Below are 15,964 nucleotides of genomic sequence, written 5' to 3'. Positions count from 1 at the left end.
AACTGCAATATAAATGTATTGAGCAATATATATAGAAATATATTTTGCAGTTGTCACACGAAATTAAAAAGGAAAAAATCATTAAATCAAGTAAAACTTCAAAGAATTAAGGCAACCATAAAATATTTCTGTATTAATTAAGCTTATGTAGTTATTGGAATATTTCATAAATAAAAGAAAATGTAACCCTACATTTCATAACGATTTCAAATTTGCGTATTTTAGTACTTCTGTAAGGTATCGATAATGTGGCAATATATCGATGTTTCCACACTCAGTAGATGGGATAGGTCTGCCGCGCTGGGGTCTAGTGTAGGCAAAATTAGTGACAAAACTTTTAAAATTTAATTTACGTTAGAGAACATTATAATAATAGTAATAAACTATTGTCGGCACCATATATCAACAGCACAGAATTCTGAATATGGAGTAAAAACTTTTAATTTATGTTTTTCTAAGCTGGAAAAGCTGTCCCCAAATAAAACTTTCTAGTTATTAATTTCTAAATCTTCACAGAGTTTAACATGTTTTTATTCGACAAACTCAAAAAAATAAAACAGTTAAGTTTCCGTTAAAGGTGCCGCAATAAAGATGGCGTCCCAGAGAAGCGGTAAGCGAGAAATCGATATCGATGCAAACTCATTATTGCGTCGCACTCAACTATCGCTGATTCGCCAGCCATTGATTTCTATAAATTTAATGACCGAACCGACGCTCGTGGCCAATGCTTAGAGGATGGCCAATGCAAGGAATGATAATAAATAAAAAATAGTTGAGAATATAGCTAAGGCGATTAAATTTCGTGCAAGGGCTATCGGAAGCTATCGAAACGAGTGTATCGCATTGCCGAATACTCTACGTATCGATACTATCGTGCGTGCTACCCGCTCTAATCTTGTACAGGCTCGCTTCTTCGTCATGCTGCGAATTTGTTCGAAAAATAAGTGAAATACAGCGCATTAAAAGTGAAAAGTATGTGCAGCCTGTGCAGGGCCCAACTGGCGATCAGCCGCGTGTGATTGTGGCCGTCGCAGCAGCGTTTTGGCAGCGCCCCAGCCTGGCGAAAAACCATCGAAAAAAAGAAGAGAAAAAGAACGCCAGGCGCAGACAGACAAGACTTGCATACACTACTACTTGAATCGTTTCATTTCGTTCCGTTCGTATACCGAGTTTGCTGCCCTGTCCCTGTCTTCTCACGCGAGTTCGTTTTTAGTATATATAGCCAGTCTGTGGACGGTCGTCAATGCGTGAATATTCTTCTATGTGTAAGTGGTGTGCGTGTATGTAGATTTCTGGTTAAGAAAAGTCCCCAAAAACCAAAGCGCCCCGCAAAATATATAGTCTTCTTGGGCCAACAACAAATCTGCCGCCGGACTTTCGCCCGAGGGCGAGTGAAAAATTCAGTTTCTCTCTTCTCGACGATGCACTTTGGGGGCTGTGTGAGTGTGTGTGCGTGTGTGTATACATATGCAAATGATTGGATGTCGAATCCTTGCATCATCATCATCATCTTCATAAACACTTGGCGAAAACCGCAGGAAAACGCAAGCAACCGAAAAAAAAGAGAGCCTCTCAAGACAACGGCAGCGGCCAAAAGTGAACGCGCAACAAACGCGGCCAAGCAGGCGCGGCAATTATTTATAAATCTTAAGCGCTTACCCCTCTCTCCCTCCCACCCACAAAAAATAAGTTAAACAATTGTGAGATGATGCCCCCTTGGCCATTCCATTCCAGTGCTGTGTAAACGCGAAAAATCGGCATAGAAAATAATTACGAAAAAATCATTACTGTGCTGCCCGTTTCATTCGTTTCACACAGAAACTAATAAAGTGAGAGAGAGAGAGAGAGTGAGCAAGCGAGAGCGCCGTATGCCTTCAGCCTGGCTGGCGAGCAAGTGCAAGTGAGACGGAAAGGGATACGGCGTGTGCGTGTATAGCCGCCAAATGTGAAAAGAGAGAGGAGAGCGCCAACGAGAGTGGCTGCGCTCAAACTACGAGAGCGGTTGCGGCAGGGTTGTCAACGCACTACGATTTGCCCACAGTACGCGGCGGAAAATATATTGTTGTGGTATTGGTGCTGCCTGTTCGAGTGAGCATGTGTGTGCGTGTGTTAGTAGCGGACTTTTCAATACACAACAGCCCACGAACGAGTACAAATTATTAATGTTTAACCCGCTCGATTTAGGCCCAGTGATATAGGACTGCCCCCTTTAATAAGCCAGACCCCCTTTGCCAAATGCTAATTCCCCGTTTTCGATAACTTGCAGCTAACATAACCTCAAACTCGCCGCTGCAGTCGTCGTCATCATCAGCGTCAGCGTTGTTGTTGTTGGTGGTTACCGGTGCTCCATCAGTAACCGCCACACATCTGGGAAAATCCGATCCGGAAAATCTGGGAGATCGGGAGCAGCGCAGCCAGAAGCCGATGAGCAGCCATGAATGAGAAAATAAAGTCGCCGCAAACACAGCAGCAGCAGCAAGGTGGCGCTCCAGCCCCTGCTGCCACGCCCCCATCGGCGGCTCCTGGTGGCGCTACACCGCCCACCTCGGGTCCGCCCACGCCCAACAACAACAGCAACAACGGCAGTGACCCCAGCATCCAACAGCAACAACAAAATGTTGCCCCACATCCATACGGCGCACCACCGCCCCCAGGATCTGGTCCTGGAGGACCACCTGGACCGGACCCAGCTGCAGTCATGCACTATCATCATCTGCACCAGCAGCAACAGCAGCATCCGCCACCACCCCATATGCAGCAGCAGCAACAGCAGCAGCACCACGGCGGACCTGCACCACCACCGCCCGGAGGAGCACCTGAGCATGCGCCCGGTGTCAAGGAGGAGTACGCTCACTTGCCGCCGCCTCATCCTCATCCGGCGTACGGTCGCTACCACGCCGATCCCAACATGGATCCCTATCGCTATGGCCAGCCGATGCCAGGCGGAAAGCCTCCACAGCAGCAACAGCCACATCCTCAACAGCAACCGCCGCAGCAACCGGGTCCGGGTGGCTCACCCAATCGTCCGCCGCAGCAGCGCTACATACCCGGCCAGCCGCCGCAGGGACCCACGCCAACGTTAAACTCTCTGCTCCAGTCCTCGAATCCGCCGCCCCCGCCGCAGCACCGCTACGCCAACACCTACGATCCCCAGCAGGCGGCCGCTTCAGCGGCAGCGGCTGCGGCGGCCCAGCAACAGCAGGCCGGTGGACCCCCGCCACCAGGACACGGACCGCCGCCCCCACAGCACCAGCCATCGCCGTACGGAGGGCAACAGGGCGGCTGGGCACCGCCACCAAGGCCCTACAGTCCGCAACTGGGACCGTCGCAGCAGTACAGGACACCACCACCGGTAAGTGATGAAATGGGGATATTTGGGGATAACAAAGATAGAGGTTACTTGGTTTCTTGGCAGAGAGAAGTCGTAAATTGTATATAGGTATGTTCCAGATAATATCATTGGAAAGCTTAAAAATGATAATTACTAAAAAGGTACTGCAAGATACATTTAATATGCAGTTTCCAAACCTAACATGTTTATAAAAAACTTTGATGCGATTTAATATTTTCAATACTTGAATTTAAATTACATCGGTATTTTCATACCTAAAAGTATTTACCAAAAGAGCTGTGTTTTTAAAGCTATTGGTTTTAGTTCACTGATTCTAAAAATTAAGAAATGCGTTCTCAAGTTCTAGTATCTTATTTATTTCAATAAAGCACTTTCGGCTTTAAAGTAACGAAATTCTAAAGGAGTTCCAATGTCTTTCAGTCTAGAGATATTATGTAAAGAACCATTTCGCTAAAAAAAAAATAATATTGAATGCTATGATCCAGTTGTTGCAATAACTTTACCACAAATGGTGCCATGGTGCCCGAAGACTGAATACCGGGAATCTTATCGCCAGGGGTTTCCTTATGTATTTTTTATTTTAGAGCCGTCTTGACATTGACACTGATTTTGATTCCATCGACCCCAAACCCACACACACATACTTACTGGAGTATTTCCATGTGCAGGCCTTCACGGCATGTGTTTCATGTTGTTGTTGTTGCGGTTGTCGCTGGTGGCTTTGTGCTAGCTATCTCCCTCCTCCAACCGCCTACCCCACCACACTGCACCCACCCACTGCCCACTCATTCCACGGAGAGGGGCTCGTCACGTTTTGTGCACATGTATTCGTTTGGGAGTGTGACTGTGTGTGTGCGTGGGAGGGAGGCTGCAATATTTACTGTTACTTTTTAGGGTTTCGTCTTGGTCGCACTTCATTCAGCTCACTGAAGATTTGCCAAGTCCCACTCGAAGGAAAGAATATAAAAAAGCGACAGAAGCGGCAGACACACTGACACACATAACGTAAAAACATTGTACTCAGATTCCGCGCCTTTTTCGCCCGCCCCTCCCACTTGGTTCCCTCCTCCTCCTCCTGCAGATAGCCCCATCCCCTTGAAAATTCGCTGTTTAAGTGCCGGGTGTTGTTGCTTTAGTTGTTGTTGCTGGGTGAAGCCGGGTGAGAGTGAGGGAGACGGACATCACAGAACCGGCACTTGCCGCCGCAAAACAATAACAACAAAAGGCCGCACACCAACGGTAAAATAAGAAGACATAGAAGAAGAAGCAGCGGAATAACAAGAAAGAGTTTCGTACACAAAAATGTTGAGGCATTCATTCACATTCTTTAGGGTTTTTAGGGTTTCCTCTTCCCTTCATGTCAACATTATCGACGGGCTGTTGGCCTCGTGACTGATTGGAATAATTTTAAAGCTTATCACTGCATTGTTTGTGTTAAATGTTAAGAGACAGAAGAAGTGGGTACTACTGCAAAAGTAGTACCAAAACTGCAAAAGATGGAAGGGAATTCGTTTCACAGTGTATCAAATAGTTTTTTCTAACCTGACATTATAACATTAATACATTTATCACATAGTAAATATAGTCATGAGTCGAAGCATTTTTATCAGTCGATATAACTACATAGTAACAAAAGCGAATGTTTTCGTTAAGAACATTGAATAATATTGGCCATATTGAATAACTGCTATAAGGAACTATAATGATACAGTTAGGAGGCTCGTGTGAAAACCTACAATCCTGAACAATTGAACTAGTGGAAACGTTATTCTGCAGCTAAATAGTTTTATTAGATAAAATTAAATTTACCCTCATCTAATTAGTTTGTTATCTTTATAACTTGTAGTTCCTCACGATTTTTTTGGACTTGTACTTTTCATAGTTCGTTTCTGGTTTTGGGGTGAAAGAACTGAAAGAATATGTCAAAGAGAGTATTATTCATTGTAATCCCCAATATCAAGAATTTTATATCAGTCAAGCGATAATGCGCTTGAAGTTGGTTTTTGGTTTGGTTTGGTTCGTTTGGTTTATTGGCCCCAATGGAGAAGCACGTGATGTGATTTCACGTTTTGAATTAAACGTAAACCGGTTAATTGTTTTATTAGTAGGGTAGTGTGGTAGTTAGGGGGCTTACCCGCAACCCGACCAACTCATATTTGCGGCCCGATTCCCGTGTCTATGTAGTCATCGGTCTGCTTTTGGCATATTTGATGTCACTGCAGCAGTAGTAGGATCGATTGTTTTTGTACTTCATGAATGGTTTGGTTTGGTGTGGTGTGGTGCGGCTGTAGATGCGATGTCTCGAATGCGAGTCAATGAACTTTGATGTCGACGATTAGGCAGAGAAATATAAACAAATCTATGTGTGAGCACACAAATCAAAGCGATCCGCTAGGGTTAGACATGTGCGATGCGATGCGATGTGATGCGACCTTCGAGAGCTTTTGTTGTTTATGGCTCAGTGTTGGTGTGTTTGCATGTGTAGGTAGTGCGAAATAATAAAAAAGAGTGAAAAAGAGTCTAGAAGCGCTGCTATCCAATGTCATGTGTTGGTTTGATTGTTTGCCTCGCTCGGCGGGCTTGTGTGCATAAACAAAGAAATCAAACTGCCGGCAGAGTGTGACTTACGCGTGCATGCAATAAATACATATACTCGCATACATACATATGTACCAAGCATAGGTACAACCGAAACGGCAGCAGCAGCAGCAGCAACAACAACAATGGCCAAGTAGGCACCGTAATCAAAGGCAATAACAGAGAAACTTGTTGTTGTCACAGCTGATTCTCCCTCCCTCTCTCTGTTTTGGGGTAGGAGAAGCAGTAGAAGGGGGCGGAGAAGGAGGAGGGGTTAGCCGGCAAGCTGTGGAGGAAGCAGAAACCAAAACAAAATAAAAATGAAAATCAAGTGAAACCGCGCACAGTCGAAAGAGAGGAGGTGGAGGTGTAGAAGTAGAAGGGGAGGAGGGCTCGACTATGATGACATGCCTTGGTTCACTCACTCCACGCCTCTCTTTCTTCGAGTGCAAGTGTGCTAGATGCATCCCGTTATACTCCCCATATATCCTTGACGTTCCGTTTGACTCTCCTTTGAGGTCAACAGGTGCAAGGCGAGCAACACTTTTGGGCATATATTAAAGAGCTTAAAGGCCCCTTTTTCGCCTTTTTTTTTTGGTGGCATTTCCCCTTCATGTTTGTTATTTTGGGGAAAGGCAGAAGGCATTGCATTAACCGCTCTTTTCGTTTGTGTCTTTGTTGTTCCTGTTTGGCCTTCTTCCGAATCTACCTCCTCCTCCTTCGGCGCTTTGTGTTTTTTTTTATTTCGAGAGAGTTGATGTCTGTGTGCCGGCTTGTTTATGCCGTTTCTTCGCATGTATGGGTTGGCCTGCTTGTATTGGAGGAGTGCCTTTAAAGTTTGACCTACAAAAAGTGGAGCACACAAAACCGTTGCCTTTGCCTTAACGGTTATTGTCCCTTCTTGTTGTTGAACCTTCTCTTCCTCATTCCTTTCTTTGCTTTTCCCTGGCTCTCTTTTTTGGCCATCCCGTTTCCCTTTTGTAAGATGCAACCTGATGGAAAATCTTCTAAATTGTTTGCAAAATTGTATAATTTAAGTATATGTTTCTATCTTTTCCCTCTGGGAGAGGCTTGTTTAAATCAACGAGGGTTCGCTTTTAAATCAACGATACAATATTATTACATAAATACTACCTATAAAAAGAAACCGTTGAAACAAATCCAAAGTTGCAAATATCCAAAAAATCATCATTATAATATAATAATAGTCAGAGGACCGCAAAATTTAATTAAACACACAGGGGCTGAGAGGTAATCGCTCAACATTTTTGAGTAATATTTTGCGACAGTTGTCGGAGGGGATTGCATTGGTTTATTTCAGTTGCCTTGTTTATCTTTCCGCAACTGCTGCCAATGTGAATGGGCGCGTGGAGAGTGCGACATTGTATTTAAAATTACGCCTGTTCGAGAGCTGTGCACATAATTCCTTCCATTTGCCGGCAGCAACAGCGGGAGTAGCCTGCAGGGACGTCCTTCCTCCGGTCACCCCAGCCCTCTTGTTCCTTATTCGCCACCCCCTCACACATACAGACAACCCTTGCAACTGCCATTGCCGGCTTTACCTTTACTGCCACGAAATCGCATTTACCACGTTTTTCCCTTCGCACAATTTATATGCAATCGCCCTCCGCCCGTGGGTGTGTGTATGTATCTGTGTGTCTGTTGGTTATGAAATTATAAACCCAGGATCACGGAGACGAGGAGCGGAGCGAGGAGTACGGACAGAGGCAAACAGGACCACTCCCTTGGCTGCTGCGCTTTGTTTTTGTTCCCGCGATATTTTAATACATGTAGCCGGCTTTTAGCTGGAAAACCAAACCTACCACCATCCGAGAACGAGAACTCAGAGCCCTGAATTCAGAATTTCAGTTGTTCCCGTCCCATCCCCCCGATGCCATCCCGATTTCCCCGAACTTAATTCCGAGCGACGTTCGTTCCAACCGTCATTCGTTCGTTACAGTCATTGTATGAGTGTGTGTCTATGCTTGTGTGTATCTGTGTGTGTTTGTGCCACCGTACGACCCTTGCTGCATTAATTCAAATTCCACTTCAGCTTCTACCCGCCGTTGCCGTTTCTGCTTTTGATTTTCATCCATGATGAGTTTTCCCTTTTTCTTTTTTTTTTCATTTTTAACTTTATTTCTCGTTGCCTCGTTCGCTCGCTCCGCACACACAGATACACACGCACACAGCGGAGCACGAAAACCATCCATTCATGTTTCCTGTCACCCTGCAGTGGACCGACCCAACCGAACGAGGAACGACCAACCATCCTCGTCGACGTCGTAGCCCTTGTCGATTGTTGTTGGAGTTGCTGTTGATGTTCTCGTTGCCCGAACGACGGGATCTGGCTTTGGCCCTTGGTTCTGGCTGAGAGGCTATGTTCCTGTTTCTGATTCTGACTATATAGCTCTGGCTTCCTTGCCTTGGGTTGCCTTGCCTTTCCTTAGCATTGCTTACCTTTGGCCAGGCCAACAATGTTGTGAGCAGTGTTGACTTACATATTTGCAGAGGGAATTATAGCCAATACCTCAAGAAGGGCTTATAAGCAATGTATTACGGTTTCTCTTAAGTAAGCATTCTTGCTTTATGATATATATTTATTTCTGAAAGAGTTAAAGTAATATAAGAATATTTTCTTAGAAAATTTGTAGATATCTTGTTTTATGAGTGTCTGTATACTGATTCAAAAATAATTATGACATGGGTTCAAAAACAATTTTCCTAACTCTTTGAACTCATCTAATAGCAAAGCTATAGTAGGGTGTGTAAGGGAGCAGGTGTAATTATACAGCAACACACTTGCACCACAAATTCAAGTAACGTTTGTAAAAGTTACTTAAGAGTCCAGCCAGATTTGCTACAAAAGTAGCTAAGATGCCAGCACTTCCCTGTCTTGCTTGGTTCCATCGTTCGTTCCCTCATTGCTGTGAGTTTCCATTAGATTTATTGCCACATTTTACTCCGGGCTGTGGCATTCGGAGCGATGTTGTTGCCCGGCTACATTTGTGTGTACGCCGCTGTGGGGTTTTCTGTTTGCGAGGGCGAACCGTAAGTCTGTGCGAGCTTGGCAAGCGCCTCTCCACTTGCCATGTCAGACGGTCGCTATGCTGTGCTGTGCTGTGCTGCGACTTGGTCCGCCTTGTCGCACCACGTCAAGTTGAAAATCCTTTCATTAATGGCATCCAAAGCTCTTTCCCACACACACAGACAGAGTTTGGCACATACACCGCCACATGGCACATGGCATGCCTGGTTTTTGCTCGTCCTGCTCCAGTTGTCTGCCGCACAAGCCAGGTTCCGCAGCGAGGTGTCCTCTACGTCTCGGAGCTCCTTTTCCCTCGTTTTGTTGCAACTTTGTCGTTGGCCTGGCCTGGTCTGGTCGCCTTTGCACATGCACATCCTCATGTATGTGCGTCCGTAAGTTTCACTTTATATTCCACTCAAGTGGATTTCTTCTTCTGGCGCTGTGACGGGTCACGGAGTGGCAGAGGGAGCCAGGAGCAGGAGCCACGAGTGGCAGGCAATCGACTGCCCCCGTCCCTGCTAGAAGTTATGCGTCCTCCTTCAGGACGGAGCTCCGTAATTTGAACTGATTGGGAAGGACATGGACAACGCAGGTTGGGTTTCTAGCACTGTGGAATGTTGCCAAGATTATAAGACGGTTACTAAAATTTATTAAATATCTCTGGAATCTAAATTGCTTATATTACACCCAAACTGTTGGCTAATTTGCTATATTTATATCGAGAAATTAATGATGTTTTATTTTTAAGATGTTTTCTGACAAAATTTGTGTCTATAAATATCTTCAGTTTTTGAAATTAAAGTGAGTTCTGAAACGAGCTTGCTTTAGTTATACTGTGTAACTACCATTCCGGCCTGCATTGTAAAAACGAATGTGTAGGTGCTCTGGCGTTATATTGGTGTATTTCAACTTTTTATTGCTAGCATTTAGGATCCTTTGGCAGCATATTTTCTGAACTGTCTCCTTTTAATCTGCGCATTTGTGACTGTCAAGTGACAGCCCACCCGAGGGTGCGTCGATGTCGCTCCCTTGCACCCCAACCCCTGCATGCGATGGATGTGCAGTGTACACACACGCCACAGTGGGCGCCATATAATTAGGGGCACTTGTGCAGTCGGGGTCAATTCCAATTACTGTCTAGTTTTCCCTTGCAGCTGCACAATCGAATATTAATTGCTGGAAACTTCCAATGCAGAGAGTCCTAATCCGAGGACATCCACTGTAGCTGCCAAACACACATGACCAAGAGGGTGTGTATTTGGGCGCGAATTTACGGGAATCGGTTGTGGAATATCGATTAAAATGATATATACAATAAAATGGAATGTGCAGCTCTCGCACACAGACGAAGCATCGGCGAAGCCAAACGCAAATAATTGATGAATTGCAGGGGAAAGCAGAGAGTGTGGGAGGGTATAAATAGAGTTGAAGAGAGACAGAGCGAGATGTCTGTAATTAAAAGCTCATGTGCCATCTCTATCGCTTCTCCAATTTAACCCTTTAAGGACCCACGTGACATATCCGTAGCTCGATAGAAAACTCACTACTAGCATTTCTTGCTGAGAGTCAAAGAACTGAAGTGTTGTAGGTGTGGAGGGCTAATTGGATTTTCAATGAATTTAAAGATTTAACATCTTTAAACTTAGTACATTTCTCTACATATATGACCCCTCACAAGTAGTGGGTTAAACTTTGACATTCATTAGATATTTATTAGTCTGCTTTTGGCTTTTATCGATCCAAATGATTTTCCATCCACAGACAAACACTTCCAGGGGTCAGTCACCCTATCCGCCAGCTCACGGTCAAAATTCAGGTTCCTATCCTAGTTCGCCGCAGCAGCAACAGCAACAACAGCAGCAGCAGCAACAACAGGCGGGTCAGCAGCCCGGCGGTCCTGTGCCGGGCGGACCACCTCCAGGTGCCGGACAGCAGCCGCCGCAGCAGAACACACCGCCAACATCTCAATATTCGCCGTACCCGCAACGCTATCCAACACCGCCGGGTCTGCCGGCGGGTGGATCCAACCATCGAACTGCCTACTCGACGCACCAGGTGAGGAGCCCTAAGATAGCAGCGTCTCTTTCAGATCAATCTCTAATCAATCAACCATCTTCATGCGCAGTATCCCGAACCGAATCGACCTTGGCCAGGTGGGTCCTCGCCCAGCCCCGGTTCCGGACATCCCTTGCCGCCCGCCTCACCGCACCACGTGCCGCCACTGCAGCAGCAGCCGCCACCACCGCCACACGTCAGCGCCGGCGGACCTCCTCCCAGCAGCAGTCCGGGCCATGCGCCCAGTCCATCGCCACAACCATCGCAGGCGTCGCCCTCGCCGCACCAGGTAAGCGATTGAATTTGAGTTGATTGTTTTACTCCCAAGAGAAAGATTGTTGGTGGTAAGATTATCTAGAAAGTTGAGGCACTATGATTAAGGCACTCTTAGCAAACATTCAGATATAGACAGTTATAAATGACGTGCCTACCGTAGAGTTTACTAAAAAACAAAAAACACTGCCAATTCCAAATATAGTCCATTAATATGTGTTCCTACTTGTATAACTTAAACGAGGTTTAAACGGAATGGAATCCGGAACTATTCAGCTCTTGACTGAGTTGCTCTTTAGATACCAAAAAAGACTTCTTAGCAAACACAATAGATATTACCATTGATAATCATATGGTTTTTTATCTCTTCTGTAAAAGTTGTGAGGAAAGAATCCATTAATGAGGAAACCACAATGAGTAAGCTCCAATCGAATGCGGTAATGCAATCAGCCATAGTATGTTATGATACAATAACAGCTTTATATGGGCAAGCACATTTCCCATTTGCACATTCATTGGATGTTTGACCGTGGGACCACCCAGTAGTCCCCCATTCACTACACTACTCGTGTTGGCAGCTTTTCTAGATAATACACATCGAAAGTGGGTCAATAAACTGTGCTGCGTGAACAGCACGTGAACTTGACTCGTGACGTCACACATACGTCTACATTGGCGTCGCACTCTTTACCTGCGATTCCCATTCCCCCCACCCAGAAAACGTACCCCAATGCCTCCATCCCACCGTCTCCCCATCCCCTCGTGCACCACCTAGCCCAACAAGAGGCAGGCAGCCAGTCTACAAAAGTTGTTCAGGTCAAATGTTTATGCCTGGCCATGGCACTCGTAGTTCGTACTCATACCGGCACTCATTCCCCCACACGAGGGTACTAGTACTCATTTTTGGGTTGAGATTACTCTGCTCCGGCTGTTTTTCCTGCCCTCCGCCCTAAGCTCTTTAGATCTTAATATTTGTGTGGGCTCATGATGTTATTTTCCCTGTTCATACATATACAATTATATATGTATATGCGTTAACCAAAACACCTCCCTCTGTCCCCTTGAACTTGAACCGCTATCGTATCCCATCCATATGCCGCCTCCCTTCACCTAAACTTTAAAATTGCTTTTAACCTTATCGTTGTTTTTTCTTCTTGTTGTCGTCGACGACAGTCTTGATTTGTTTTTATGAATTTTAATGATTTTTATTTTGTTTTGATTACTATTTCTTATGGCGGCGGCGTTTTCCCCCTTTGTCTTTTGGATTATTTTTCGCAACGCTGGCAGTCTGGTTACCCCACCCTCCCGTTTTGTTGTTTGTTTAAATCGCATATGCACGTGTTATCAGCATTTTTGGATTCATTTAAAGGAACAAGTTTAAAAGGAATATATGCACGATGCTTTTCACTGGCGTTCTGCAAAAATCTTTTGCTGCTTTGACGTTTGATTTATCCATATCTTTGGCATGCAGACTTTTATTTTGCGAATCATTTTCCATAGTATCGTATCCATAGTATTATTATAGTGGCCGCAGCTGTGGATGTGATGTGCCTGCGGATGTGTACGTTTGCTTTGTACCCCATTTATTCATTCAGCATGTCCGCGGCCGTCGTGGATGCCCTTGCTACCCCACCTCCTGCGATTCCCATGCCGCTGCCCCTGCTCCACCCCCAAGCCCCATACCCCCTCACTGTGCTCTGCACGGTCGACAATCCTCCTGTGCCCCATACCATTTCTTTATTTCGTATTTTGGTTTTTTCCCCCTCATTCCCTTTATATTTGGTATGTGGCATGTATGTGCAACCAACACACTCGCATGACTACACTCAAGATCACACACAAAGCGTCTGTTACCATATATTTGGGTCAATGCCAAGGTCATTGTTGTTCTTGTTCTTGCTTTACCTCCATCTCCTTCGCGTCGTCGGTGTTGTTCTTGTTGCTGTTGTTGTTTAGCGGGTTGTTTACATTTTATGTGTACTCTCATCAACTCAGGTCCTCTTCAGGCGCCATCGATCCATCTCATTAGTGATAATTGAGGTGGTCATAGACTTCTCTCCAGATCTTACAGAACTCTCTGTGAAATCATATAATAATAATAACTATCCTTTTATCCTTCGGTGTGCCTTTAGATCCTTGGGAATTTCTGTACCTTAATACTAGCTTACGAAATATTCCTGCGTCATACTTAAATGCATTCCATTTGCATATAGCCAAGCCAATGAATGCTTCAAGTTACAACATCACTTTCATAACCAAAAGCTCCATTGGCACCCAAAAAGCGAACGAATATCAATTGTAAAACAGTTTTCTCAACCCAGTGCACTCAAATCACTTTACAAAATCAAACCAATCGTTTTTCCTTTGCGTTTTAATTGGGTGTTGCAAGGTTAAATCCGCGTTTCTGGCCAATTCAACACTGAAACCAGCTGAAAACGAGCCGAAACCGAACGAAAACTGTAATCAGCCGCAGCCAACGCTCGTTTTAAGCCGCTCCAAAGTTCCAAAGTCGGGGGAAGTCCCTTCCCGTCCACTCTTATTTAAGCTGGTCGATTTCGAATTGCATTTTGTAAGCCGCTTTAAATTCGCCGTGTGTTGCCGAACAAAAGCCAACTGCCAGCAATAATATTTAACTACTGATGGCTTTTAGCCGCCGTTTTCTGCTTCTGCGGCAGTTGGGACACCTTTTCCATATAGCGTGTTATTTAAGCTACCAGTGTCTGGTGGCATTTCCATTGATTTTCAAGAGCACACAGCCAGCCCCATCGACGTGTCCTAGTTTAGAAACTTACTTCAAGTCGCCTGTTCTGCGTCATATTCTCTCTGTTCCGTGGGCAATTGGCATGACTATCTGTATGCCTATCCGCATCTGAAATTTGCGGGCCAGCCAGCACACAACTGCTGCATTCATTTAATGCCAGCCGAAATTGTCTGTGGTGCAGTGCACACGGTTGGGGCTTTGGGCCCAAACTCAAACCACCGGCATGCGAATGCCATTGCTATTGCTATTGCGATTGCGAGCCCAAAAGCCCCAGAGCCACATGGCCCGGCCTTTCCGCAACCGAGTCCCCCATCACCCTCCCCTATCTTCCCCTTCATTATGGTGCCTCCAACTGCCAATGAACAATTTTGCCGGTTTCCCTCCGTCCGTTGTTACTGGGATTTTAGTGCTCCACTCATTGCTGTGCCTGCGACTCGGCTGCGTTGTCGTTGTTGTTATTGTTGGCAGCAGCGGCGGCGGCGGCATCATCATCGTTTTTCATTTTAACAGGCGGCGCAGCCAGTAAAAAAGCAAAAATAAAGTCCAAATAAAAAGAACGTTCGTTTCAGTTGGCGCTGATGCACAGAAAACAATTCTTAAAAAAGATTATGATATGAAATTGGTCTGTTATCCCAAAGTTCAGACTTTTATAAATGACCGAGATAAAATGCGACTGGATAATAATATTACAATATGGAAAGGGTATTGTTCTTTTTAATATTTCACGCAAAGGCCTCTCAACTTATGTTTCAGTGTACTGCCTCGTTTTGAACGCATACAAATGTATATATATACGAGAGTCGTGTGATGGTGCGCTTGTTTTTCAGTTCACTCGTTTGGATACACACCACGAACGAAACGAAACGAAACGTTGTGAACGAGTCGAGTCGGGTAGGGTCGGTCGTATTGGATCGGTCTGGTCTGGTCCGGGGCTTTGGCTCCGGCTCTGGCTCTGGCTCTGGCTCTGGCTTTTGCTATAGCTATTGCCCTGGCTGTGGCTCTGGCTCTGGCTGTTGCCGGTTCTGGCAGCTCTGGCGGCGCTGACTGCGACTCTGGGCCGTGTGTTCTCGTTTGGAGCCCAGTGTGCGATTCATGGGACATTTGTCTGAGCTCTCAAAGTGGTTGACTGCCAGCGTTGGCTGTTGTTGTTCGTTTTTTTCGCTTTTACTGCTGCCAGTGGCTGTTGTTCTGCTGCTCTGTTGCTGCGTCAGATTGCCAGTCAGTCTGAGAGTCTGTTAGTTTGCCATATTGTAAGTGGTAAGGGGGAGATGCGGGGTCGGGATTGGGGCCACCGACTGACTGCTGCTCCGCTGGCAAAAGCAGCCAACGAGCGAGCGAAACATACGAAGCGAACCAAACCCAAGCGAACCGAGCAGATCCAAAGCGACTTCTGCTGCTGGTATACGAATGTGCGAGTATCAGCTCTCTATATACAGTCGAGCTTCTATAACTCGAACCATTTATCATGAACAAAAAACTCCAACAAATCCCTAGGGACTTCAGATGGTTGATTAAATCTATAGTTTTCTAAATGCGTGATTTCCATAGCTTTCTGGTTAAAAATATAATTTCTGATAAATTTATTATGGTTTCAATACGAATAATGAGTCAAATTGAAGGGAACTTTACGAGTATACTTTTCTAAACTACTTGTATTTAAATCTTAAGCATAATTCCAGGAATTTGCAATCGTTCAGTTTGATTTGATTTGTAGATCAACACAGGGAAGTTGGACTGTATGTTCATCTGCGTTTTGTGGAACTGTCTGGGTTCCCTTGTGCAATGTGCGCCATGCACACTCAACACAATTGCACAAACTTTCGATTCGCTCATAAAATTTCCAGCAAGCGCACACAGAAATTGCATGAGCATGGATCCGAACGGACTCGAACCCAGAATCGGATACAGATTCAGAATC

The 15,964-nt window shown here is 45.3% G+C and overlaps 1 protein-coding gene across 6 annotated transcripts in view; it reads left to right on the top strand.

Moving 5' to 3' along the window:
- Positions 1-818: 818 nt before the first annotated feature.
- LOC6552121 (trithorax group protein osa) overlaps positions 819-15,964 on the top strand; it is a 29,077-nt gene continuing 13,931 nt past the window's right edge. For 4 of the 6 annotated variants that reach the window (XM_026975726.1, XM_026975724.1, XM_026975725.1 and 1 more), the window contains exons 1-4: positions 819-1,265; positions 2,267-3,352; positions 10,719-11,012; positions 11,083-11,301. In XM_026975726.1, the coding sequence (XP_026831527.1) occupies positions 2,435-3,352; positions 10,719-11,012; positions 11,083-11,301 (1,431 nt within the window). In that variant the 5' untranslated portion in view covers positions 819-1,265; positions 2,267-2,434. Of the gene's footprint in view, positions 1,266-1,836; positions 2,097-2,266; positions 3,353-10,718; positions 11,013-11,082; positions 11,302-15,964 lie in introns of those variants that run through there. The other 2 variants (XM_026975721.1, XM_026975722.1) reach the window with 2 other exon arrangements.

The sequence above is a fragment of the Drosophila erecta genome, unplaced genomic scaffold (genome assembly GCF_003286155.1).
Source record: "Drosophila erecta strain 14021-0224.00,06,07 unplaced genomic scaffold, DereRS2 tig00000000-arrow-pilon, whole genome shotgun sequence".
In the NCBI taxonomy this organism is placed as follows: Eukaryota; Metazoa; Arthropoda; class Insecta; order Diptera; family Drosophilidae; genus Drosophila; species Drosophila erecta.
This window is presented reverse-complemented; position numbering and strand designations above follow the sequence as displayed.